Source organism: Heptranchias perlo, chromosome 7 (assembly GCF_035084215.1).
Source record: "Heptranchias perlo isolate sHepPer1 chromosome 7, sHepPer1.hap1, whole genome shotgun sequence".
Lineage (NCBI taxonomy): Eukaryota > Metazoa > Chordata > Chondrichthyes > Hexanchiformes > Hexanchidae > Heptranchias > Heptranchias perlo.
This window is the reverse complement of record NC_090331.1, coordinates 74,269,491-74,296,880: the sequence shown is the minus strand read 5'-3', so window position 1 is coordinate 74,296,880 and position 27,390 is coordinate 74,269,491. Positions and strand designations below refer to the sequence as shown.

The following is a 27,390-nucleotide window of genomic DNA, read 5'->3' as shown; positions in this document are numbered from 1 at the left end:
TTACAATAACATAGAAAAGTCACGCCCAGTACAATAAGCATTCATTCTCAATGTTGGCAATGGTAAATTCTGTCTTAAAGGACCATATTATTCTTTAAATTAGTTGTATTTTGATGGGTCCTTTTACTTGCTGTGAAGAAGTTGGGTAACCCTGTCTCCTCATAGCATTTCCTTGCTTCCTTTGACTGGAGAACAAGTAAGTTAAAAGGTACAGCACTGCATCTCAGCTCAGCCGACATTCCACAGTTGGGATCAACAACAACAGCTTGATTTTATATAATGACTTTAACATAGTAAACATCTAAAGGCATTATGGAAGTCCAAGCATCGTAGGTGCTGAGAAGATGGGCCACAAATTGTCACCAGGATGTATTATGAGTAGCACTGATCTAGGCTCTCTCATGAAGAATGGCCTTTTCGCTGAGGTGCTTTTGGGCTGCTGATGCTGGTGGAACTGTGCCCAACATGTCAGTCCCCTTAAGAAAATAAGAGAGAAGAAAAATAACTGAATAAAAGCAACCTGAATTAGATTAGATGGAGTCAAAGCTTCAGAAACTTAATTGATTCAGATATAGTACAACATCAATAATTGGCTTATTTGTAATTTTAGTTCACAAATGGTAATTTACAAAACTCTCAGCAGAAACTGGAATATGGATATAATTCCATTAAAAAAATCTCTACTACCAATCAGTGTTACCATTTTCCACTTGACAATAACATTCTAGCACACCGCACTGCAAGCGATGAACCCAGTTTGTTGTATTCAGTGTGTTCAGTGCTCCTTGGTTTGTGCAGTGTTGGCTGTGTTTATGCCACTTTGTTACCAGTGTGAATAAGTTTGGTAGGTACAGCAGACATATTCAGTCTCACATTTGAGAGACTATGAACATGAGTTGATAGATGGCATGGTGCCCCCAATTGTTGCCTCTGCCACGGGGACACTTAGACTAATTCTGACCTTGTGCTCCTCTGGTTTGCCACCAGTGATGATGTCAATGCCTGTCACTCTTCTCCAAATAGCTTCCAGCTTCGTGCCTCAAACCCCTGAGATCCTGAACGCTCTTTCAACCCCACCACTTCCCTCGATATAGGAGTCATCTCTTCAACCTCAAATCTACAGGCTGAAATCTGCTACACCCTTCTCATTTGACAGCCAGAGGTCGACTGCTAGAACTGGCTAAACCACCTGAACTGTACCGTCACTCCCTCTTCTTGACCAAAATTGCTTACCATTGCAGGGTCGTCATGGAAAGCAGAACCAACTGTAAACTCTTCCACTTGACCACAAACCGCCTACTCACTCCTCACCTCGAAACCTTAATATGAGGAACTCAGTGACTTTATCGTGTCCAAAATCAAAGCCATTGGCATGGCTGCTGCCACTGAGTGTCCATCAACTTTCCCCCTTTCTTGCTTTCTATCCAACCAAGCCCTCAACCATTCTGTTCCCTGCTGTTTGTCCTCAATTTCACTCTCAGCCCCTAACACACTCATCTCGTCCATTAAGCCTTCAGCTGCTCCCTCGATTCCCTGCCGTTCCAGCTCCTATCCACCTATCCCCATGCTTGCTGACAAGATGAACCAGCTCCATCTCTCTCTCTTTGAAGACTGATGTTAGCACCCCATTCTTCAAAAAATCCATCCCTTACCCCCTCCATTCTCTCCAATTACTGTCCAAAATCCTGATATATATCGTTGCCTCACAACTATGTCCCCACTGCTTACTTGATACCCACCAAACTGGTTTCTGTCCTACCAAGCATCAAAACCACACTGGTCTAAGTCACAAATGACATTCTATGTGATTGTAACCATGGTTTTCTGTCTCTCTTCATCTTCCTCACTAGTTACTCCATCTTTGACACAGTCGGCCATTTCACTCTCTTTCAGCATCTTTTATCTGCAGTCCACCTCCATGGCACTGCTCTCTCCTGGTTCTGATCATACCTGACATAATACAGCCACTGCATTGCTGTGAACAGCTTCTGCTTTTCTGCCTACACAATCACCTCGAATGTTCTCTAGGGGTCCATTCATGGTCCACTACCTTTTCATCGTCTACTTGTTACCTCTTAGCGGCATCATCTGGAAGCATGGGGTCAGCCTCCTCAAGCGTACTGATGAAACCCAGCTGCATCACTCTGCCTTCTTCATCAATCTAAAAGCTGTGCTATACTCTCCAACTGCCTGTCCAATTTCATGTCTGAAAAACCATAGCCATTTTTTCAGATCCTACTGATACCTATGTGCCTCTGACCTTGAGTCCATCAGCCTCTCTTGCTGCCATCGCAGGTTTAGTCAGGAGATGCAGAACCTTGGCATGCTGATCGATCCCTGAACTCAGCTTCCTTCCTCCCAGGCCTCTGCCAACACCACAGCAAAACCAGCTGCCAGGAGTTACATGAGAGAAGCCCTGATTGACTGCCTCTCCCAAATCTTCTTCCCTCCTTCCATTTGGGATAGCAGGGAGACTCCAAGTTATACAACTGGCTCCTTTGTTGCTAATCTCATCACATATTCACTCCATTGCCACTTCAGCAACATTCCTTCAGCTCCCACCTCTTTCCATCTGCTGCTGAAAGCCCAGTCCATGTGTTCATAACCTCGAGGCTGGATTTCTCCACGCTCTCCTAACCAGCATCCTTTTCTCAACTCCTGTATGAGGACAGAATGGCCTGTATTATCGCTTCAGAGGATGTGTGTGCCTGGCATTCCCCACCAACACAGGCCTAGCTCTGACCAAAGAGGCAGTCAGCCCATTGAGCCCAATCCTTCTACAGACCATGTCCACTCCATTATGGATTCTATCCATTATCTCCTGAAGAAAGGTTCTGATTTAATCCCCACCAAAGGTAAATCAAGCAAAACTACAGTATATTTATCTAACCTAATTTTCATACTTGGCTAGTTGCCTATCTTGCTTGATACTTTCTTTTTCTCTCCAATTTTCTATGCCAAATTTCTCCTCTCCTGCACACAATGATTTCTTGTGGGGATACAGTTCTACACGTGCCAGGTGTCTTCCAGAATCTTGCTCAAATTGCCATTATTCATGTCTGAGCTTTGACGGTAAATGTGAACAGGCTACTCAATTGCAAGGGCCAGTACAGCAGAATCTGATCATATCCTCAACTGCGTATTTTCAGCGGGACCGCTGGATAATGAACAGTAACAGGAAAACTGGCTAATATTCCCCTTCTGAGAACATAAGAACATAAGAAATAGGAGCAGGAGTAGGCCATACGATCCCTCGAGCCTCCTCCACCATTCAATCAGATCATGGCTGATCTTCAATCTCAACTCCACTTTCCTACCCAATCCCCATATCCGTTGATTCCCCTAGAGTCTAAAAATTTATCTATCTCAGCCTTGAATATACTCAACAACTCAGCATCCACAGCCCTCAGGGGTAGAGAATTCCAAAGATTCACAACCATCTGAGTGAAGAAATTCCTCCTCATCTCAGTCTTGAATGGCCGACCCCTTATCCTGCGACTATGCCCTCTAGTTCTAGACTCTCCATCCAAGGGAAACAACCTTTCAGCATCTACACTGTCAAGCCCCCTCAAAATCGTATATGTTTCAATGAGATCACCTCTCATTCTTCTAAACTCCAGAGAGTATAGGCCCATTCTACTCAACCTCTCCTCGTAGGACAACCCTCTCATCCCAGGAATTAATCCAGTGAACCTTCGTTGCTCCGCCTCTAAGGCAAGTGTATCCTTAGATAAGGAGACCAAAACTGTACGCAGTACTCAAGGTGAGGTCTCACCAAAGCCCTGTACAATTGTAGTAAGACTTCCTTACTCTTGTACTCCAACCCCCTTGCAATAAAGGCCAACATGCCATTTCCCTTCCAAATTGCTTGCTGTACCTGCATGCTAACTTTTGTGTTTATTGTACCAGGACACACAAGTCTCTCTGGACACCAACATTTAATAGTTTCTCACCATTTAAAAAATATTCTGTTTTTCTATTCTTCCTAACAAAGTGAATAACCTCACATTTCCCCACATTATATTCTATCTGCCACCTTCTTGCCCATTCACTTAACCTGTCTATATCCCTTTGCAGACTCTCTGTGTCCTCCTCACAGATTACTTTCCCACCTAGCTTTTATCGTCAGCAAACTTGGATACATTACACTTGGTCCCTTCATCAAAGTCATTAATGTACATTGTAAATAGCTGAGGCCCCAGCACCGATCCTTGCGATTACACGTTACAGCCTGCCAACCTGAAAATGACCCGTTTATCCCTACTCTCTTTGCTGTCCGTTAACTAATCCTCTATCCATGCTAATATGTTACCCCAACCCCATGAGCCTTTCTCTTGTGTAACAACCTTTTATGTAGCACCTTATTGAATGCCTTTCAAAAATCCTCTCACTCTCCTCTCGGGCCTTCTACCACTGCTTTATTGCCTCCCGCTCTCACTCCCCTCTTGGGCCTTCTACGCTGCTTTATTGCCTCCCGCTCTCACTCCCCTCTCGGGCCTTCTACGCTGCTTTATTGCCTCCCGCTCTCACTCCCCTCTCGGGCCTTCTACGCTGCTTTATTGCCTCCCGCTCTCGCTCTCCTCTCGGGCCTTCTACCAATCAATCACCTACATGCTGTCCTATGACGTCACTCCTTTCAATCCCACTGAATTTATCCTGATGATTTACTGCCTCCGCTGCTCCAAGTAGGCTTAGGCCTTCGATCCCTGAATTTTATTTACTTGCCTCTGCCGCTCTGGTCCCTGCTCCCGCTCTCAGAGCTCTTCCTGTCTGTTCACTGTCCTTTCCCCTCTACACCTAATTCCCCCTCTCAACAAATTCTCAAGTTCCCACTCTGTTCGCAATGCAGTCCATTCACTCTGTACTGTGGCAGATAACCTTCTACTTTATACTCCTTATGAGAACAGCAGTTACAACTGAGAGCAATTATAGTGCCCCTACTGGCACCCCAACTATGAACAGCATAGTCTTAGGATCAAACCTAGGACTTTGTCTATGTGTGTGGCTGAGCTGCTCATTGGAAAACTTGCAGAAACATTGGGGGTGTTTTGGTTGACATTTTCATGGTCAACATAAATGAGTATGGTGGCTCTCCAAGGCTCAGAAATGTCCGTTCACAAGATTGCTGTAGCAACATAAAGCACCCTCTCTCTCACCCCAAAAGGCCACCAAAAAAGTCTACAGTTTCTATCTCTGTAGATAGTGTGTTCTATCTCTGTGTGCATTCCGCAATTATATGTCATTAACAGACATATATTGATTGGATTTAGTCTCACAAATATAATTTTGTGTTCTTCCCCTGGCTATTCCCTTAATGGCAATCAAAGCAATCCACAGAGCTGACCAGAGGGAGGCTCTGAGCATAAGATTGGTTGCAATTTGGGACTCATTTGGCAGCCCACCATCCTGGTCAATGAATGCTACATAGTGTGCGGGGGGAACAGAATGCAAGGAGAAAAGAAAAGAGTGCACTGTTTCTTTAAACGAGAAAACTCAATGTATCTGCTTTTGAAATGTCAGTGCGGTTTTGTAATGCAGGTTTCTGACATAGAAAACCGGATTGCAGCTCTGAGTGCTGCTGGGATGAATGTTTCAACTGAGGATAAGCCCAAAAGGAAGCAAGATGGACAGGTCTGTGTGTGGGTGTCAATGTATTTCATAGAATCATAGAAAAGTTACAGCATGGAAGGAGGCCATTTAGCCCATCAAGTCCGCACTGGCTCTATACAAGAGCAATCCAGCTAGTCCCACTTCCCTGCCGTTTCCCCTTGGCCCTGCAAATTTTTTTCTTTCAAGTACTTATCCAGTTCCCTTTTGAAGGCCATGATTGAATCTGCCTCCACCACCCCCTCGGGCAGTGAATTCCAGATCCTAACCACTCGCTGTGTAAAAAAAAAGTTTTTCCTCATGTCACCTTTGGTTCTTTTGCCAAACACCTTAAATATATGTCCTCTGGTCCATGACCCTTCTGCCAATGGGAACAGTTTCTCTCTATCTACTCTGTCTAGACCCATCATGATTTTGAATACTTTTATCAAATCTCCTCGCGACTGTCTCTGTTCCAAGGAGAACAACCCAGCTTCTCCAGTCTATCCACGTAACTAAAGTCCCTCATCCCTGGAATCATTCTAGTAAATCTCTTCTGCACCCTCTCTAAGGCCTTCACATCTTTCCTGAAGTGTGGTGCCCAGAACTGGACACAATACTCCAGTTGTAGCCGAACAAGTGTTTTATAAAGTTGATCATGACTTTTGTACTCTATACTTCTATTTATAAAGCCCAGGATCCCATATGCTTTTTTAACCACTTTCTCAGCCTACCCTGCCACCTTCAACGATTTGAGCAAATATACCCCCAGATCTCCCTGTTCGTGTACCCCTTTTAGAGTTGTGCCCTCTAGTTTATATTGCCTCTCCTCGTTCTTCCTACCGAAATGTATCACTTCGCATTTTTCAGCGTTAAATTTCATCTGCCACGTTTCCGCCCATGCCACCAGCCTGTCTATATCCTCTTGAAGTCTGTCACTATCCTCCTCACTGTTCACTACTCTTCCAAGTTTTGTATCATCTGCAAATTTTGAAATTGTGCCCTGTACACCCAAGTCCAAGTCATTAATATATATCAAGAAAAGCAGTGGTCCCAGCACTGACCCCTGGGGAACACCACTGTACACCTCCATCCAGTCTGAAAAACAACCGTTCACCATGACACTCTGTTTCCTGTCTCTTAGCCAATTCTGTATTTATGTTGCTACTGCACCCTTTATTCCATGGGCCGCAATCTTGATGATAAGCCTATCGTGCGGCACTTTATCAAACGCCTTTTGAAAATCCATATACACCACATCAACTGCATTGCCCTCATCTACCCTCTCTGTTACCTCGTCAAAAAATTCTATCAGGTTAGTTAAACACGATTTGCCTTTAACAAATCCATGCTGGCTTTCCATAATCAATCCACCCTCATCCAAGTGACTGTTAATTCTGTCCTGGATTATCGTTTCTATAAGTTTCCCCACCACTGAGGTTAAACTGACTGGCCTATAGTTGCTGTGTTTATCCTTACACCCTTTTTTGAACAAGGGTGTAACATTTGCAATTCTCCAGTCCTCTGGCACCACCCCCGTATCTACGGATGTTTGGAAGATTATGGCCAGTACCTCTGCAATTACCACCCTTACATCCCTCAGCAGCCTAGGATGCATCCCATCCGGACCGGGTGACTTACCTACTTTAAGTATAGCTAGCCTTTCAAGTACCTCTTCTTTATCAATATTTAGCCCATCCAGTATCTCAACTATATCTACCTTTACTGAGACTGTGGCAGCATCTTCTTCCTGGGTAAAGACAGATGCAAAGTATTAATTTAGTACCTCAGCCATCACCTCTGCCTCCATGAGTAGATCTCCTTTATGGTCCCTAATCAGCCCCACCCCTCCTTTTACTACCCATTTACTGTTTACATGCCTGTCGAAGACTTTTAGATTCCCTTTTATGTTGGCCGTCAGTCTATTCTCATACTCTCTCTTTGCCCCTCTTATTTCCTTTTTCACTTCCCCTCTGAACTTTCTATATTCTGCCCTGGTTCTCACTTGTGTTATCAACCTGACATCTGTCACATGCCTCTTTTTTCCATTTCATCTTATTCACTATCTCTTTTGTCATCCAGGGAGCTCTGGCTTTAATTGCCCTACCTTTCTGCCTCATGGGAATGTGCGTAGACTGTACCCGAACCACCCCCCCCCTTAAAGGCTGCCCACTGTTCAATTACAGTTTTGCCTGCCCATCTTTGATTCCAATTTACCTGGGCCAGATCTGTTCTCATCCCATTGAAACTGGCCCTCCTCCAATTGAGTATTTTTACTTTAGAGTGGTCCGTGTACTTTTCCATCGCTATTCTAAACCTTATGATACTATGATCACTGCTCCCTAACTGCTCCCCCACTGACAATTGCTCCACTTGGCCCACCTCATTCCGTAGAACCAAGTCCAGCAATGCCTTCTTCCTCATTGGGCCAGAAACATACTGGTCAAGAAAGTTATCCTGGACACATTTCAAAAATTCCTCCCCCCCTGTGCCCCTTACATTATTATTGTTATCTCAGTCTATATTAGGATATATTAGGAGCTCTTGAAACATTTGCCTGAGGAAGGAGAAAATCTCCGAAAGCTTGTGAATTTAAAATAAAATTGCTGGACTATAACTTGGTGTTGTAAAATTGTTTACAATTATATTAGGATAGTTATCACTACTCTATAGCTTTTGCACCTCTCAGTAATTTCCCTGCAAATTTGCTCCTCAATACCTTTGCCACTATTGGGGTGGCCTATAGAATACACCCAGTAGTGTGATGGCACCGATATTTACTAAATTATAGTGGGAAACAGAGGGTCCGACAAAGTCCATGAACTGGAAGTGTCTGTTTATATGGCTAAGAAAATGCTGGCAAGCTCCCCACTGCTTCAGTTGCTAAAGACATTGTCGTAAAGGTGAGGAAGGTGCGAGGGTTCAATCCCTGGTCTTTACTAAGTTAGCTGATCTCGGCCAGGCTGCGTTGGGGCTGTTATAATTGGTTGCACTGTCCACTGGTCAGAGAGAGGGAAAACCAGCCATGGGTTCCCACTTCTTGATCACTACCCAGTTGTATAATATTTGTGTGTCGACATCAATTGAGGAAGGGCTGGGGCTAAGTGATACCCTCACTGTTAAATAGCTCGCTGGCACTCCCTGCCTAAGCTCAAACTTGAAACGTTGTCACTTTGAAGAGATACTGGATGGGAGTCAGTGTCTGGAGCTATTCTCCAGCATGAGCTGGGACTTTTGAGGGAAGGGAGGGACAAAATAAAAATAATTATGACAAACCAACAGAAGTCAGGAGATAATTCCTATCCAACGTCCCCATCACCCTACAGGGTTTAATAGTGGGGTGGGGGGGGCAGTGGGGGGAGAAATTTGAAGATAACTTTTTCCTCAAGTGTGGATAGTATTGTTGGGAATAGTGATCTTCCTTGGTTCCACCGTTTGATAAAGTGCCGCATAATAGGCTTGTCATCAAGGTTGAAGCCCATGGAATAAAGGGGGCAATACAAATACAATAGTCAATACAAAATTGGCTAAATAACAGGAAGCAGAGAGTAATGATGAAGGGTTGTTTTTCGGATTGGAGGGAAGTGTACAGTGGTGTTCCCCAGGGGTCGGTGCTGGGACCACTGCTTTTCTTAATATATATTAATGACTTGGACTTGGGTGTACAGGGCACAATTTCAAAATTTGCGGATGACACAAAACTTGGAAATGTAGTGAACAGTGAGGAGGATATAAACAGGCTGGTGGAATGGGCGGACACCTGCCAGATGAAATTTAAAACAGAAAAATGAGAAGTGATACATTTCAGTAGGAAGAACAAGGAGTGGCAATATAAACTAGAGGGCACAATTCTAAAATGGATACAGGAGCAGAGAGATCTGTGGGTATATATGCACAGTTCATTGAAAGTGGAAGGGCAGGTTGAGAAAGCGGATAAAAAAGCAGATGGGATCCTGGGCTTCATAAATAGAGGCCGAGAGTACAAAAGCAAGGAAGTCAAGATGAACCATTATAAAACATTGATTCGACCACAGCTGGAGTATTGTGTCCAGTTCTGGGCACCGCACTTTAGGAAAGATGTGAAGGCCTTAAAGAGGGTGCAGAAAAGATTTGCTAGAATGATTCCAGGGATGAGGGACTTCAGTTACGTGGATAGACTGGACAAGCTGGGGTTGTTCTCCTTGGAACAAAGAAGGTTGAGAGGAGAATTGATAGACATTTTTAAAATCATGAGGGTTCTAGACAGAACAGATAGAGAGAACTGTTCCTATTAGTGGAAGGGTCAAGAGCCAAAGGACATAGCTTTAAGGTGATTGGCAAAAGAATCAAAGGTGACATGAGGAAAAACTTTTTTACGCAACGAGTGTTTAGGATCTGGAATGCACTACCTGGGGGGGTGGTGGAAGCAGATTCAACGTGGCTTTCAAAAGGGAACTGGATAAGTACTTGAAAGGAAATAATTGCAGGGCTACGGGGATAGGGCAGGGGAGTGGGACTAGCTGGATTGCTCTTGCATAGAGCCAGCATGGACTCGATGGGCCAAGTGGCCTCCTTCCGTGCTGTAACCTTTTCTATGATTCTACTTCTAATGCATTTGTTGAACATTGTATTCCTTTGTTCTCCTTAGAGCAGAGAAGTTAAGGGGAGATATAATAGAGATGTTCCAAATTATGAAGGGTTTTGATAGAGTAAATAAGGAGAAACTGTTCCTACTGGCAGGAGGGTTGGTAACCAGAGCACACAGACTTAAGGAAATTGACAAAAGAACCAGGGGGGAGATGAGGAGAAATTTTTTAACACAGCGAGTTGTTATGATCTGAAATGCACTACATGAAAAGGTGGTGGAAGCAGATTCAATAGTAACTTTCCTAAGGGAATTGGATGAATACTTGAAAATATATTTGCAGGGCTACGGGGAAAGAGCAAGGGAGTGGGACTAATGGATAGCTCTTTCAAAGAGCCGGCACAGGCACAATGGGCCAAATGGCTTCCTTCTGTGCTGTATGTTCCTATGATTATCATTTAATATTGTTAAACATGTATCTTGATACATTCATTTGGCAGGAGATATGATATCTGCATGACAAACAATCACACTCCTTGCCTTGGAATTTGACAGTTATTTTAGTCACCACCTACCCGCTAAAGCACCAAGCTCCATGTCTGATTTCCACTCTATCTTGGATGTACTTTGTCCAAGTTTACAAACTAGAATTGCTAGTAAAATCTCCATGTGTGTCTTTGTAGGGGCCATGGGTGAAATTTTAAACTTACTGGGGAATTTATCCTTCAATCGTAGAAAAGTTAATGCCATTCAGGTGGACAACAGAGTGGAAAACATTAAGTGGATTGTCTCCTTCAAAAGAGTATAAATGTCTTTCAGTCCACCACTTAGAAGATAAATCGTGGAAGTTTGAAAAGTTCAGCTACAGAGAAGAATTAGGTAGAGATTGTAAGTGATTGCTTTGGTTTAAAAAGCCTGATGATGCTTGTTCAGTTGGTCAGTAGACTGCGCATTGTGGAACTGAGCCAACAAGCCAGGAAAGTTTCAAGTTTGATCCCCAGTACATAGGACATTAGCTGATTGTTGTTGGGGTAGTGGATGAAATGCTCCAATTGGCTTGGTGCCTCAGTTCTAAGGAGGGGAAAAATCAGCTTCGGATGTCTGTTCCTAATTGCTAGATTGTGACTCTTGCTGGAAAATGGACATTTGGTGAGGACAGAATAGGCTCAGCTGTGGTGCCCTCCAGACAGTTATCCAGTGGCACTCACTGTCTAGGTTTACATTGAAAAGAATGGCAGCTTGGGCAAGTTACCAGAGGGTGGCTGATCAGGAGAGGATAGGAGGGCTGGAGAGAAAGCTGGAGCCTGTAAAAAAGAAACAAATAATTTGGGCTCAAATTGAAGTATAAAGTTGCTTTATCTTGAATAATCTTGTTACTATATATGTACTCACAGTGACTGATAACTTCCTGAATAATTGGGTGCAAAGGGCTACTCTACCCGAGAGAGTGCAATGTTTGAGCAAGTGCCATAAAGGCCCCATTCTCATTCAAATGAGGCCTGCTTCCCATCAAGAGACTGGAAAGCCTGCAGAGTCCTCCAGTCATTCAGTGCCCTTTACAAATGAGTGCTGCAAGAGAAGACCTCAAGAGTTTTTTAAAAATGTTTTTACCTGTGTGATGCTGTTCTTCCAATAGGGCCACCCAACTTACCTGCTGCCAAAATGTTGGTCCTAAAGGCCACTGCTGGTCAGGTGCCATCCCCTTCTTGTCAGCAGGCTCTTAGGTTCAGGAATTCTCACCCTGATGAATTTTATGTTCTCCCAGAACGTCCTTGGTTACACAGTGAGAGCAAAATTTAAATATTACGATGAGTTGCTGTTGCATTAAGGGCTGAGGTGAGCTCATTTTTGCACAGATGCAGAGAGTGCCTCTGGAAAGCCCTGGTCACAATTATCAGTCCTACATTCTCTTAATCCTTGAGAATCATGATGTACATGGAGGCTTTATTTGCGCATGGAGAAATAATCTATAACCTGTGCGTGTGTGATATGTATGAATGATGATTCATTTTGCAACCGATTTGTTTAACTAATGTACCTATCTTTTACAGGCAATGATGGTGCAGCAGCCTCCTCATCAGAAAAATTCAAATCCAACTGGAAATAAGGAATCAAAAAGTCAGTTAGAAATATTAATAATTTTAATTAGAATTTCTGTACATTTTGAATAGAATATTGGTAATAATTTTGATTGGAATGTGGGTTGGTGGTCTTAGATTGTAGTACAACTGACAATTCTCATCAATGCTGCTATGACCCACAAAGATGTTGTACCTGAGGTGTTTGCCAGACTGTTTTGCTTAACCTAGTTCCCTTTCCTCTTATCTATTCTCTTTGTTCCATAATGATGATTACTCACTAGTGCTTTATTTAATCTTTCCTCCTCTTCCGCCCCACCCTTTCAGCTCATTTTCTTTCCCCTTTCCTCTTACTCCTTTAATTTCTTATGCTGCTCAACCTTCTTACATGTTCTTCATCCTTCCCTGCATCCTCATGGTGTTAAAATTGAGATTCATCGTACTGTTTCCTGCTCCAACTTATTTTTTCCCTGCCCCTCAAATCTATCTTCTTTCCAATAGTTTTCCTTTCCTCCTACAATCTACATGTTTGGTATTGAAATGTGTTTCTAAAAAATAACACTGGGACAATATCTTGAGCAGTCAAGATTGCTACCAGATTACTGAGCTCTGGCCTATACAATCTAAATATTATTTTAATGTTTAATTTAATTTATGTTGTGTACATGGCTTAAAGGGGAAGGAATGTGTAGGAAACAAACACTTTTCTTCCTCCTCCCCACCATGAATTACCTCTCATCAGTAGTCTTGGTGCCTTTAATAAAAAAACAATTAGAAGTATTTGTTTTCAAATAAATATTTTTAATATCCATAGTAAGTCCCAGGTGCAAGCATTTAATTTAGGAAAGTCATAGTGATGGAATCTATTACAGGGAAGTGAGCGAGAGCAAAAGTCATGCTAACGATCAGTTATTGAAGCGCTAAGGAAAGTGGTGGAGACACCTCATTGTCAGTGTTGTCTTCGAACATTTTAAGAAAGTTTCACACTTGCATCTTTAAAATAGATATTATCACCATGACATTAATTAGTTAAATGACGACGTGCTCCTGACACTAAGGTATTGTAGGGTATTTATATTTTTTTAATTAAAGACACCAAGACTAATCATAAAGGGACATCTATGTTGGAAAATGATTGTCGCAAATACTTCTCTTCCCCTTTAATGTCAGGGGTTAGTGAATGGCTTTGTCCAGCCCCCTTCTTACGCATTCACCACTGAGAATCTAGGGAGAGGCAGCAAGTCATTTGAAATAAATCATTGACATATAAATGTTAAATGAATTATTTCAGTCATGTGTAAGATGGAGAATCTTTTTGGAAGAAAAAGCGCACGCCGTCAAAGTCAATTAGGGTGGATTGTAACAAACCTTCAGGTGTCCCTAATGGCCAAAATACAATAGTGCTTTTAAACAGCAATATTTAAAGAAGCTCAAGGTTGGAGAAGAATTGTCTATCAGACCAGCAGTGGTTTATTTGTAATTTTGATCAATTTTCCCTTGATGTTTGTCGATGTCAGCGGCCAAAAGGTGGTGAACACATTTTTCCAAGGCTCCTTCCCAAGGATACCATAAAAAGCATTTGTATTGTCTACGAGCATTGCAGAATTTCCCTAAGCACAAAGCCTGTTCCATGTTAAACAGCGAGCTCTGGTATCCACAGATGTCTGTGGCTTCACTGTCCTGTGTAATGGAACTGAGACTTACAGGCACGGGAGATCCCATGTTTAATCCTCAGTCTGTGCTGAGTTAGCTGGTCTTAGCCGAAACAGTAGTGGGGGTACTGCAATTGGGCTCTGGGCTTTTTTTTATATTCATTTTTGGGATATGGGCTTCGCTGGCAAGGCCAGCATTTATTGCCCATCCCTAGTTGCCCATGAGAAGGTGGTGGTGAGCCCCCTTTTTGAACCCCTGCAGTCCATATGGTGAAAGTGCACCCACAGTGCTGTTAGGTAGGGAGTTACAGGATTTTGACCCAGCGACGATGAAGGAACGGCGATATATGTCCTAGTCAGGAAGGTGTGTGACTTGGCAGGGAACTTGGAGATGATGGTGCTCCTATACACCTGCTGCCCTTGTCCTTCTAGGCGGTAGAGGTTGCAGGTTTGGGAGGTGCTGGCGAAGAAGCCTTGGCGAGTTGCTGCAGTGCATCCTGTGGATTCTACACACTGCAGGGGAGGGGAAAAATCTGGTGGGGTTTCTGCTCCTAATCACTGTTTAGCAGACATGCTGCAAAGTGCATATATGGATACCAAGGCAGGACAGGCTCATTTGTGATGCCACCTATGGTTGAATATTCAGCTAACACTCTCAACCTACATTTGGGGCCAGAGGACTGCCAGCATCTGCAGAACCATAATCTGCCAAGCGATAGTTTTTTTGGGAGAGGAGGTGAGAAACTTGGGACAAAAACAGCACAGTTCATCAATTCTACAGGACAGGATGGCTGCAACTCAGTATTACACCCAAAATGACCTCGGGGTCTGGCTCATTCATTGAAAAAGGAAAACTCCAGATCTGATGGGAGTTTTTTTCTCAACTCAAAAGGCCGTGACGAAGGTGTCAGGGTCCTCCGTAACTATCACAATCTCACTCCTGTCATAAGACCTCACTACCTAACTTTAGAAACTTCCCAATGGTTTTGTGGGTAAATGCAGCACTTACTGTGGTTCTGAACTGTACAGACCAGGTTCAATTCATGTGTACAGTGTGTTTTCTTTTTAAATGCATTAATTGTAAATGAATGTTTTACTATCTGATTTTCAGTTATTAAAATTACCAGAGGAAGAGGAGATGTTAAAAACCAGACAATTGGCCATCTGAGGAAAATTGAATAAATTGGGAGGGTGAAAATAAGCTGAAAAATAGAGGGGCCCACGTCCTTCCTTCCCTTTCAAAAAAAAGTCAACATCAAGATTGCCATATTTTCACAGTCAGTGATGCAATTTTAATTTTTCTTAAAGGCCTAGGGAAAAGGATATGGAAGCTACAATAAACATGTCTGATTTATAAATATGCTATTACATAGAATTTACAGCACAGTAATAGGCCATTCGGCCCAACTGGTCTATGCCTGCGTTTATGCTCCACACAAGCCTTCTCCCATTCAACCCTATCAGCACATCCTTGTATTCCTTTCTCCCTCATGTACTTATCTAACTGCCCCTTAAATGCATCTATGTTATTCGCCTCAACTATTCCATGTGGTAGCAAGTTCCACATTCTCACCACTCTCTGAGTAAAGATTTTTCTTCTGAATTCCTTACTGGATTTATTAGTGATCATCTTAAATTTATGACCCCTAGTTTTGGACTCCCCCACAAGTTGGAACATCTTCTCTACATTTACCCTATCAAACCCCTTCATAATTTTAAAGACCACTATTGGGTCACCCCTCAGCTTTCTCTTTTCTAGAGAAAAGAGCCCCAGCCTGTTCCGTCTGATAATTATAACTATATATAATATATAAATATATATTGCCTTTTAGTAATTAATATTCCTTTTCCACAGCTGTCAAGAGTGATGCATTTGATCGAAATTCACAGTACAGAGGATCGCTCACCCAACGGAATCCAAGTAACAAGAGCAGGAGATTGGACCGTGTTTTTGGGGTATGTTGAGTCTCCATCTTATTGTGAGGGTCCTGGTGCAAAGAAGTACAATACTTCTCATAACATGGCCTGGAGCCTTTTGTGGCTTGCTTCCCCTTCACCTGTAGTCCTCAGCAGACTTCTGCGCTGTATGATTCCGGGCCTCCATCCATGGCCTGCTCAGCTCTCAGATGTTGCCAGAACTGGAATCCAGCTCCCTCAACAACTGCCTTTAGTTGCACAGTTGAACTGCAGAGCTAGTGAAGAGTCACAGAAACAAACCTGTGGTCCATCTCTTTACCCTGCAGATGATCTTGTTTGGGCGTGTGGTTTTCAACAGAAAGTTAGTGAATATTCCCTGGTGTAAAGTAATTACTTTCTCTGATAGTTGTACAGTGATTCCGTAGATTGGTCTTTGTGCTAACTGTCAGACTGCTCAGTTGCTCTATTAGAGAATGTAGTTGTGTGTAATTGGAATCACTATTGCTGCTATTACTTCTCTACCAGGTTTTAGGGGAGCAATCTCAAACCTACTTTATTGTGACGCTGTTCTTCATTTAAGTTAGTTACAAGGTTTTATGTTTTCCAGTTTGAAAAGCATAAGGAGCCAAACTCTGTTTCTCCTCAATGTACAGAATTGGATTCTCTTCACCTGACATGTACAGCCGGATTCCTTCCCCTCCTCTCCCCACAGATGTGCACAGGGAGACTGCCTCCCCTCATAATGCACCGTCAGATTGCCCCCCTATCTGTGCCTCCACTCTCTTGGAGGCCGACTGGGAGCCAGTTCAGAAAATGAAGACCCACTGCAGGGGGAGGGAGACTGCCTCTGTGTGTCAGGTAGAGGCAATCTGACTGTGCATGATGAGGGGAGGCAGTCTCCCTGTGCACATCTGTGGAGAGAGGGGGGGGAAGGAATCCAAGGACACGTCGGGTGAAGGGAATCCAATTCTGCACATTGAGGAGAAAGAGTGTTTGGCTCCTTATGCTTGTCAAACTGGAAAACATAAAACCTAGTAAATTTTAAAAAAGTAACTTAAAAATAAAGCTGTGTTTGAGTAAGTGTAGTGTACAGATATAGAAAAGATTAATGTTCTATGGGCAGGTTTTTGGTGAAAATGTACACATTAGCAGATTTGATAAACAACAGATTTAAAAAGGGGTACTTTTTCATTTCTGTCACTGCATGGAGTACTTCTGTATTGGCTGTTTGACATAAAAAATATTGGCCCGTAAATTGCTCCAAGCGGTGAACCAGCAGTGCTCACCGATCATTAGAGTTAAATTCACCCACTAAGTTACCACGTTCTTTTTGGTGGCAAAACCCGAGTTCAAAAAAACAGCAGCGTTCTTTCTCGGGCTGTGTGAGTGGGGAAAGGATCTCTATGTCCCTTCAACCAATCAGCTTGAAGCAAGCCACGCTGCGAGAATCAGGAAGTGAAACTCATTGACAAATTGCGCAGACTAAAATCCAGGCAGTGCCCGATAAGGTTAATAAATATGCTATACAATGAGATAGAGCAAGCAAAATAAAGAGAGGATAAGATTAAAAGACCGAGATAAAAGAAACAGAAAGAAAAAGTTTTTAAAAGTTTTAAATTTTTAATTTTTAACAAAAATTTAAATGTCCAAAAACTATAAAAATCTGGATTAATGAGACTCCACATTTTTAAAAGTTAATTTTCAATGCAAAAGAAGTTGTTGGCAGTCATTAATACCATGCCATTAAAAGTTAGTTTAGACCTAAAAAAAAGTCTGCATACCTTTCTTTGTGGCGAGATCATTTTGTTTCCAACTGGGCAGGAGAACAAGTTCGCGCTAGTCCATTGATTGCAGCCAGCGAGGTCCCTTTCAAATCACCAGTGAATTGGGAAGAGCCAGTTCCGGATTTCCATGTTTGACAGAGCATGTGCGGTCGCTGGAACCTGCTCTTCGATTTGCCCCTTAATGACGGTGAGCGCTATTAGGCTCACCGTTAATTTACAAGCAATTTCCGGCCCAATAACTCAAGGAAGCATTAATGCAGGTCAGGCCTACACCTCTTTTCAATTGGTAAGGTTTTACATCTCTGTGGGGAAAAAAATGTATCAAAGTTTTTTTTTAAATTATGCATATCCATTACTGCTATTTCATCGCTGGGATCATGCACACAGTTCCTGCTGATCTATTTGCAGGTTTAGGGAAGGTAACTCGCTGCTCCTAGCTGGACTAGAACTCAGTCTCAGACATGGTCCTTAAAGCGTAGGGCTGACAAATGGAATCATAAAAGGATAGAAAATTGTAACACCAAAAATCAGGGGGGAAAGAGCAACAGCTGTCCTATTATTTTTACTCATTACTGTTCTTCCTAAATGTTCACATTTTACTTGTCTGTTTGTTTGTTAAACAGAAACCAGTCATGTCTATGCGACCTTAAAGAGAAAAGCCATCAACGTGACCTGCGTGCTGCAGCTTTTGAAACGTGCAAGTTTCTCAGAATCGGAATAAAAATCTACTTTTCAAAGAGCGATCAGCTTGTTAAATGATACATAGTACAAAACAGCTTGTGTGTTATATATTTATTTTATGCAGAGTAACGCACAATTGATCCTTTGAGTAATGGATATCCTTTGCATTCAAATGTATGCATGTGCATTCTTCCATGTTGCATCAGCTCTAATGCTCTTTACAATTTGATGCAACGAAGAGCATATTTTTATGCTAGGTCGTTTTGTTTTGATACAGCAATGCTTTGCATTTTACAGATTTTTAACACTTTTTTGGTGACAACTTAATATAGCAATGCAGAGCCCTCAATGGCTCAGTTGCTAAATTCACTGCCCACTGAGTATCTGAGCAGTAAGGAAGATCCCAGGTTCAATCCCTGGTCTACATGAGATAAATGATCTTAACTAGGATGGCAGTTGGGATGATACAGTTGCCATCAGTGTCCCTGGCCATTGCAGAGAAAAATCAGCCACTGTTTTCAATCAATCAGTACCCAGTGATCCATGCTAGAAAGTTCATGTGTGGATATCAGGCAAGGACAAGATGAGGCTCAACCTGTCAACTCTTGCTGTTACACTCACACATGAAGAATGGTCATTTAGATGAGATATGAGAGGCTAGTTGGTGCTTGAGGGGCCATACTTCAGCATGAGTGAGCATGCTCAAGAGAGGAAGGAAAGAAATTGACAGCAACTACTGTGGGGCATAAGTAATGTACCAACAAATAGCATTTAGCTGAAGTATGTTATTGTCCAGTAAACCCAACCGGTCTGCCCAATCCCACTCTAGAAGGAAGTGAGTTGAAATGTCCCTGAATAATTAAGTGACAGAAAGTTTTAGATGCAGGCCTAAAGTTCTAAATGAAAATATTAAAGTGTACCTTTCTTTTTGGCGAATTTTATGCTGGTCACGTGAGGGGATGTCAGTGCTAGGGAATGGAACACTTTCCAATTTTGGCACTTGAAGGTAACTTTATGAGTCCGTGATCCTTTAGAGAAAAGTCTATATCGCTCGTCAAACCCATCCCTTCAAGTCAACAGTGCAACCTTGCACTCACACCCTCACTCAACCCCTAACTACAATATCTCCTGGGAGAAAAAAAAACTGCAGTTAATTCAGGAAAAACTCTGAGAAATTCCTCTTTGACTCCCTAAGGCAATCAAGGAAAGCTCCAGGAGTCTGTGGTTGCCCATGACTTATCATAATCACAACTAAGTAGCAGGTCACCCTCTATAACAGGAAATGACCTCTTCTCTAAGGAAGTTATCAAGCTCGTTTTCAAGGGTCTGTAACGACTCCATACTAAACACATCTGGGCAGTTGATTCCAGAGGCTAATAGCACTCGTCAAAAGAAATACTTCCTGGCATCTAACCTAATTCTGCACCTGTAGATTTTCTAGTCACGATCTCTAGTCCTACCATAACCATCTATTTCAAATGACTTGGTCAGGCTAACGACCTGGCCACAGCAAAAGGGATCGTCATTACGGAAACAACCCAGAGCATGATCTGCTGGATATAAAAGCACGGTAGAGGAGAAAAGGAAAAAGATCTAACTGGACTGTATCCAATCCAATTGGGGGAGATAATTAATAAACTAATCATACTTAGAGAGGATAAAATCCCTGGTCCGGATGGATTGCATCCGTGAATATTAAAAGAAGTTAGGGAGGAGATAGCAGAGGCACTATTACATATATATAAAAATTCATTAGAAAGGGAAATAGTGCCAGAGGATTGGTGGACAGCTATTGTGATTCCCATATTAAAAAAGGGAGATAGAATAAGTTCAGGGAACTATAGACCAATTAGCTTAATGTCGGTAGTAGGAAAGATAATGGAATGTTTACTCAAAGATGTAATGGACAAACATCTAGAAAACAAAAATATAGTGAAGAATAGTCAACATGGATTTCAGAAAGGAAGGTTGTGCCTGACCAAACTTATTGAATTATTTGAAGAAGTAACAGAAAGAGTAGACAAGGGTAATGCAGTAGATGTAATATATTTAGACTTTTAAAAGGCTAAATAAGGTACCGCATTGTAGACTCATGACTAAGATCAGAGCATGTGGAGTCAGGGGACAGAAAGCAGAATGGATAGCAAGTTGGCTACAAAATAGAAAACAGTGAGTAGGGGTTAAAGGTAGCTACTCAGACTGGCAATAGGTGGGAAGTGGTGTTCCACAAGGATCGGTGCTGGGACTACTGTTGTTCACCATTCATATAAGTGATTTGGACTCGGAAATCGGAAGTACAATTTCAAAATTTGCAGACAACACCAAATTGTGGGGATGTAGTTAATACCAAGGAGGACGGGGACAAAATGCAAAAGAACATTAATAAACTTGCAAAATGGGCATGTAATTGGCAAATGAATTTCAATATAGATAAGCGCGAGGTGGTGCATTTTGGTAGTAAGTATAAGGAGGCCACATACTGCTTGGATAATAACAGTCTGAATGGGTAGAGAAGCAAAGGGATCTAGGGGTACAGATACACAAATCAGTAAAAGTAGGTTAATAAGGCCATAAAAAAGGCAAACCTAGCACTGGGGTTCATTTCTAGAGGGATAGAATTGAAAAGTAGAGAAGTTATGTTAAACTTATATAGAACCTTGGTTACACCGCACATGGAGTACTGTGCACAGTTCTGGTCTCCATACTATAGAAAGGATATAGGCGCATTGGAGAGGATGCAAAAAAGATTCACAAAGACTGAGAGAATATACTTATCAGAAAAGGCTGAACAGGCTGGGGCTCTTTTCTCTAGAAAAGAGAAGGCTGAGGGGGTGACCTGATAGAAGTCTTTAAGATTATAAAAGGGTTTGACAGGGTAGACGTAGAGAAAATGTTTCCACTTGTGGATGAGTCCAAAACTAGAGGTAATAAATATAAAATAGTCGCTAATAAATTCAATAGGGAATTGAGGAGAAACTTCTTTACCCAAAGAGTGGTAAGAATGTGGAACGCGCCACCACAAGGAGTAGTTGAGGCAAATAGCATAGATACATTTAAGGGGAAGCTAGATAAGCACATGGGGAAGAAAGGAACAGAAAGGTATGCTTATAGGGTTAGAGGAAGTAGGGAGGGAGGTGGCTCGTGTGGAGCATCAACACCGACATAGACCAGTTGGAGCAAATGGCCAGTTTTTGTGCTGTTGTTTCAATGTAATTTGATGTAAATCCCTTTATCATTTTAAATCTTCAATCATGTGCCCTCAAAGCTCGTGTTTCTCCAAAGTCAATAAGCCTAGTTCTTCGAGCCTGTCTTCATAACTCAAAGCTCTAAAATTTGGCATCATCCTGGTCTGCACCCTCTCCAAAGTCCCAATAACCTTCATCAGGAAGCAAAACTGCACAATACTCCAAGTGCGGAAATACCAGAACCTTATGTAGGCTAAATATAATACTTTAATTTTGTACTCGGTCCTAACAATACAACCTAATATCCTATTTGCTTTCTCTATAGCTATCTCACACTGTGCATCTTTAACGAGTGATCAACTACTATCCCAGGATTCTTTCTTGATCTGTTGCCTTTAATGGGTACCCCTGCATGATACGAACCTGCCTGGAGTTTCCTAACCCGACTGCATGACATCTGCCACGCACTGGCCCATTCACCTAATTCATCTCATTCAGCTTACAACCTATTGATTTGCTGTGAATTACTAAGCCCTGTGCAAATTTTTGTATCATCCGTGAAGAATGGTTCTGTTTAAGCCCCTCTCTAGATCACTATAATGATGAGCAACAGTCGCCCAATACAGAACTCTGCTGAATTCCATCCGTAACTGGAAACCTTACTCTTACTTCATTAAGCACACCCAGATCAGATATAATAAAAGATGCAGAGTAAAGTTCTCCCTGCTCTTCCCTATGGTGTGCTTTAACCCCAAGTTAAGAAATCTATTCCCTACTGTGATACTTCTATTTCCCATACCAAACATCCTTGTAACCTCTCTGAGTGAAATTGTCAATTGCTGTTGTATTAATGGCATAAATAAAATAGTCAAGTAGATATGCAAGACTGATTTAATATTTTGTTCAGATGCAGTCATTATATGTAATGGAATGACTACCAACATTTTGAAGACAGTTAATTAACATTAATTATATTGATTAAATCCCACTCACGTTGCTGAAGCAGATCTATGACAACCTTTACATGCATCCAACATCATCTGAGATGATTCATCTTAGAAAGAAATCTCCACCTGAAAACAGCAGAGGTTTATTGTCATTATGGTAGAGTGCATGCTCTCACTCACATTCAGTCTCTTACTTGCTCACTCTCTGTCATCACTCACTCTTAGCCACTGACGTGCTTTTACATGCTGAGTCTCTCACTCATATTCATTAACGTTCCCTCGCTCATTCACGTCGTGTTCCTGTCACTTACATGGTCGGTCAATAACATCCTGTCTCTCTCACTCATTATTGTGCAAATGTTCATCAGACCTATACAAGCAAAGAGTTACAGTCCCTCTGAGACCCTGACACCATGACTGTACGCAGTGCAGCTACTGACCCAAACTACATTGATATAATTCCCACCAGATGTTTCATTCCAGGTGTTCTATTCCTCCGTAAAACCAATTTAGTCAGGAATTTTTGATTTCCAGTGCTCTAGGACTGCTGTATGCATAGCACAGGGCTGGCTTTCCTTGTGGATTCTATGATATTTCCTCTTTAATGTTAATATTACACCCTTTCCCACTATTGGAAAATAGTTGAAATACAAGAATAGTTATTAAATTAGGGTTAGCACCTATTGCGAAATCCAAAATAGGACAGGTCGAGAAGTTTGGGGGGGGGGAAGAGATTGTTGAAATAATGGTCAGAACATTGAATACAGGAGTTGGGATGTCTTGTTGAAGTTGTACAAGACATTAGTAAGGCCACACTTGGAATACTGTGTACAGTTCTGGTCACCCTATTATAGAAAGGATATTATTAAACTAGAAAGAGTGCAGAAAAGATTTACTAGGATGCTACCGGGACTTGATGGTTTGACTTATAGGGAGAGGTTGGATAGACTGAGACTTTTTTCCCTGGAGAGTAGGAGGTTTAGGGGTGATCTTATAGAAGTCTATAAAATAATGAGGGGCATAGATAAGGTAGATAGTCAAAATCTTTTCCCAAAGGTAGGGGAGTCTATAACGAGGGGACATAGATTTAAGGTGAGAGGGGAGAGATACAAAAGGGTCCAGAGGGGCAATTTTTTCACTCAAAGGGTGGTGAGTGTCTGGAACGAGCTGCCAGAGGCAGTAGTAGAGGCGGGTACAATTTTGTCTTTTAAAAAGCATTTGGACAGTTACATGGGTAAGATGGGTATAGAGGGATATGGGCCAAGTGCAGGCAATTGGGACTAGCTTAGTGGTATAAACTGGGTGACATGGACATGTTGGGCCGAAGGGCCTGTTTCCATGTTGTAAACTTCTATGATTCTATGAAATAATGGTTTAAAATTCTGAACATTTTCCCTTGATAATGAAAATCCACCAAAAACATTAATTAATGCTTCCACATCATGAATAAATGGCAAAAAATGAAATGTTATTTTAAAAATTGGACTCTGAGCACTTGGTTTACATTTTAGAAATTTCCAGACAACATAATCAAAAAATGGGCTATCTGGTCCAACAGCTGAGAGGGGGCCCCCCTAAGACACATGGCCCCCAATTGACCAAAGCAAATGGGCCTACGGCATTGTAACTCACTAATGGTGATGCCTGGCACATCCCAGAGAAAGTAGAGTGTTTTTGGTAGAGTTCAAGAAACATCAATCCCTCTTTTGATATGGAGAGCACAGCACTTTGCCCTGAGGAGATAAATGCCCTAATCCTAATGATACTCATTTTAAACACTCAATCACCATGTATTTTGTTTCATTCTTAAAAGAAATGCACAATAAATGTTTATCCTCAAGTTTCAGCTTGCTTGTTATTTCTTATATTAAAGACATTATAAAAGCTGTTGGTGTTTTTTCTCTTCCCAACTCCCACCCCAACCTCCCCGATTCCTGAAGACTCGTGTTTGAGGTACGGTTCCACAGATGGCAATTGTAACAGTGACTATTCTTCATTTGTAAACCTCGACATTGAGTGTAGAATGTTTAGGTTTACTCATGAAAAGTCGCTTTGGCGCCTGACACCTGTAGAAACGTACCCAACATGAGTGAGCAACTTTAGCAGAGGAAGGTAGAAAATCGTGGGGGAGGGAGATAGAAATACAATGGCTCCAAAAATCTGCAAGTGGGACATATCTGGTTTAAGTGCCTCTGCTGCTGACCCTGCTGAAATTTGCAATGGGGAGGAGGCCATGAGCAATGGACTTTTGGCAGATTTGGGTGCATCTGGGGCACTTCCATGCCGGATTGGCTATGACAGGGGCCTGCTTGTAAGGGGGCAGAAATTGCTTGTAAAATAATGGTGAGCTCAGTTGTTAGTGGCGAAATGGAGGAGCAAGTTCCAGCATTTGCACATGCGTAGTGAAATGTGGAAATCGGGAACTTGCTCCTAGTGGTTCGCTGGCGATATGATAACTTTGAATTAAAGGTATATTGCACACTGAAATCAGAGAAATCATTGAACCAGGGCCAACTTGCTCATCTGCCCAGCTGGAAAGTAAGTAATATCACCACAAAAAAGGTACATTTAAATATACCAGGTCTAAACTAAGTTTTAACCGCACGGTAAGTCTTTAAATTAAATTTTAAAATGTTTTTCCTAATGACCAAAAAGTATTAAAATGTGGAGTAATAAGACTCCACATTTTTAAAAGTTAATCTTTAGATGTTTGGCAGTCATTAAGACTTACCGTGCGGTTAAAACATAGTTTTCTTTAATTAAAAATTTTTTACATTTTTTTACTTTTCCCTTCTGCCTCTTTTATTTAATTCAATTATTTCTTTCCATCTCTTTTTTTCACTGTCTATAACTGTTTTCACAAAGATTTCAATGTTGTACCTTTCACTTCCTGGTTTTCACATTGGAAGTCTTCAGAGACAGTTAACATGACTTGTCAAAAATGCTGCGATCTGATAAGTCGAGGGGAGAGAGCGATCCTCTCGCTTCTCCCAGGGTCCTAGCTTTGCTGGAACTAACGATGGGCTCTTCTCCACCTCCTGTTCGAGGAATTGCCTGAAGTAAAGACTGCGGTAAGTTTGTGGGTTAGCATAAATCTATGGAGTGGCGAGCACTGTTGGCTCGTCGCTCCGAGAAATTTCCGCCCCACACTATTTAGAAAGACACTCATTGGGGTCACACATGAAGAATGGCCCCTTAGGTGATACCAGGCATAGCTCTATATTGTGTCCCGGGCACAGGAACTCCCAACTTCGGGAGTCCCTGATCATGGCCCTGTCTGCCCTTACATCAATGACCTTTTAGCCATGTAAAGCACAGAGCGAACGGAGTGGGTTGTGAACAGAGTGGGAACTTGAGAATTTGGTGAGGGGGGAATTAGGTGTAGAGGGGGAAGGACAGTGAACAGAGAGGAAGAGCTCTGAGAGCAGTGGAGGTGGGAGCAGGGACCGGAGCGGCAGAGGCAAGTAAGTAAAAGACAGGGATCGAAGGCCTAAAATCACCTGGAGCAGCGGAGGCAGTAAATCTTAAGAATGAATTCGGTGGGATCGAAGAAAATCAAGAAGTGCCATCACAGGACAGCAGGTAGGTGATTAGCTGGCAGAAGGCCCGAGAGGAGAGCGAGTGGAGAGTGCGAGCGGGAGGCAATAAAGCAGCGGTAGAAGGCCCGAGAGGAGAGCGAGAGCGGGAGGCAATAAAGCAGCGGTAGAAGGCCCGAGAAGAGAGCGAGAGCGGGAGGCATTAAAGCAGCAGTGGGAGATCCGCGGTTTTTACACAGCTGGAGTCACTCACCACAGGTAGAAATTGAAAGAGTGCCGTCACAGGACAGCAGGTAGGTGATTGGTTGGTGAGTATAACTGTTTTCTTCTCTCTAAGTTAGGGAGGGATTTAACTAAGAGCTTAAATCAATAACTTAAACTACATAAATTAATTAGTTAATAAAACTAAGAATAGCGAGAGATTAAAAACTCTACTGAAGTAAATAAATACATTTTGGTTCAACAAGCGATGGCAGTGCAGGTGTTGTGTTGAATCTGCAGCATGTGGGAGTTGGCAGAGAGCAGCGTGATCCCCGGCAACCACATCTGCAGTAAGTGGCTGCAGCTCAAGGAACTTCAGCTCAGAGTTGTTGAGCTGGAGTCCGAGCTGCAGGCATTGCAATGCATCCGGGAGGAGGAGAGTAACCTGCACACTTTGATCCAGGAGGCAGTCACACCCCTTCGATTAGGTAGTAGTTTAGATTTGTTTGGTGGTCAGGGACAGAAGGGTGTGGCTGCCAGTCAGGCAGGTATGGGGACCCAGGATCTTGTGATGGAGGAGCCTCAGTCCTTGACCTTGTCCAACAGATACGAGATACTTGCTACCTGTATGGATGAGAGCAAAGTCTGCAGAGAGGATGGGCAAATTGACGACGGTACTGTAGTATGGGGGCCATTCACGTGGGGGGAGTAAAAAGGAATGTGGTGGTGGTAGGGGATGGTATAGTCAGGGGGATAGACACTGTTCTCTGCAGCCACAACCGAGAGTCCTGAAGGCTGTGTTGCCTGCCCGGTGCCAGGGTTAAGGACATCTCCTCGCAGCTGGAAAAGAACTTGGAGCATGAGGGGGAGGATCCAGTTCTCGTGGTCCACGTAGGAACCAACAACATAGGTAAACTAAGAATGGGGTTCTGCTGAGGCAGTTTGAAGAATTAGGGTCTAAATTAATAAGCAGAACCTCAAAGGTGGTAATGTCTGGATTACTACCTGAGCCACATGCAAATTGGCATAGGGATAAACAGATGCATCGCTCAATGAGTGGTGTGGGAAATGGGATTTTGACTCATGGGGCACTGGCACCAGTACTGGGGAAAGAGGGAGCTGTTCCGTTGGGCGGGCTCCACTTAAATCAGGCTGGGACCAGCGTCCTGCTGAATCAAAAAACTAGGGCTGCAGATAGGGCATTAAAATAAAAAGGTGGGGAGGGGTCAGGTGAGGGGAAATTTAGAAATCTAATGAGA

General features: G+C 42.6%; 1 protein-coding gene across 1 annotated transcript in view; it reads left to right on the top strand.

The window, feature by feature from the left end:
- Positions 1-18,491, top strand: part of mlphb (melanophilin b) — a 111,912-nt gene extending 93,421 nt beyond the window's left edge. The window contains exons 13-16 of the mRNA XM_067987917.1: positions 5,539-5,631; positions 12,202-12,268; positions 15,736-15,836; positions 18,205-18,491. Of these exons, the coding sequence (XP_067844018.1) occupies positions 5,539-5,631; positions 12,202-12,268; positions 15,736-15,836; positions 18,205-18,231 (288 nt within the window). The 3' untranslated portion in view covers positions 18,232-18,491. The remainder of the gene's footprint in view (positions 1-5,538; positions 5,632-12,201; positions 12,269-15,735; positions 15,837-18,204) is intronic.
- Positions 18,492-27,390: the final 8,899 nt, after the last annotated feature.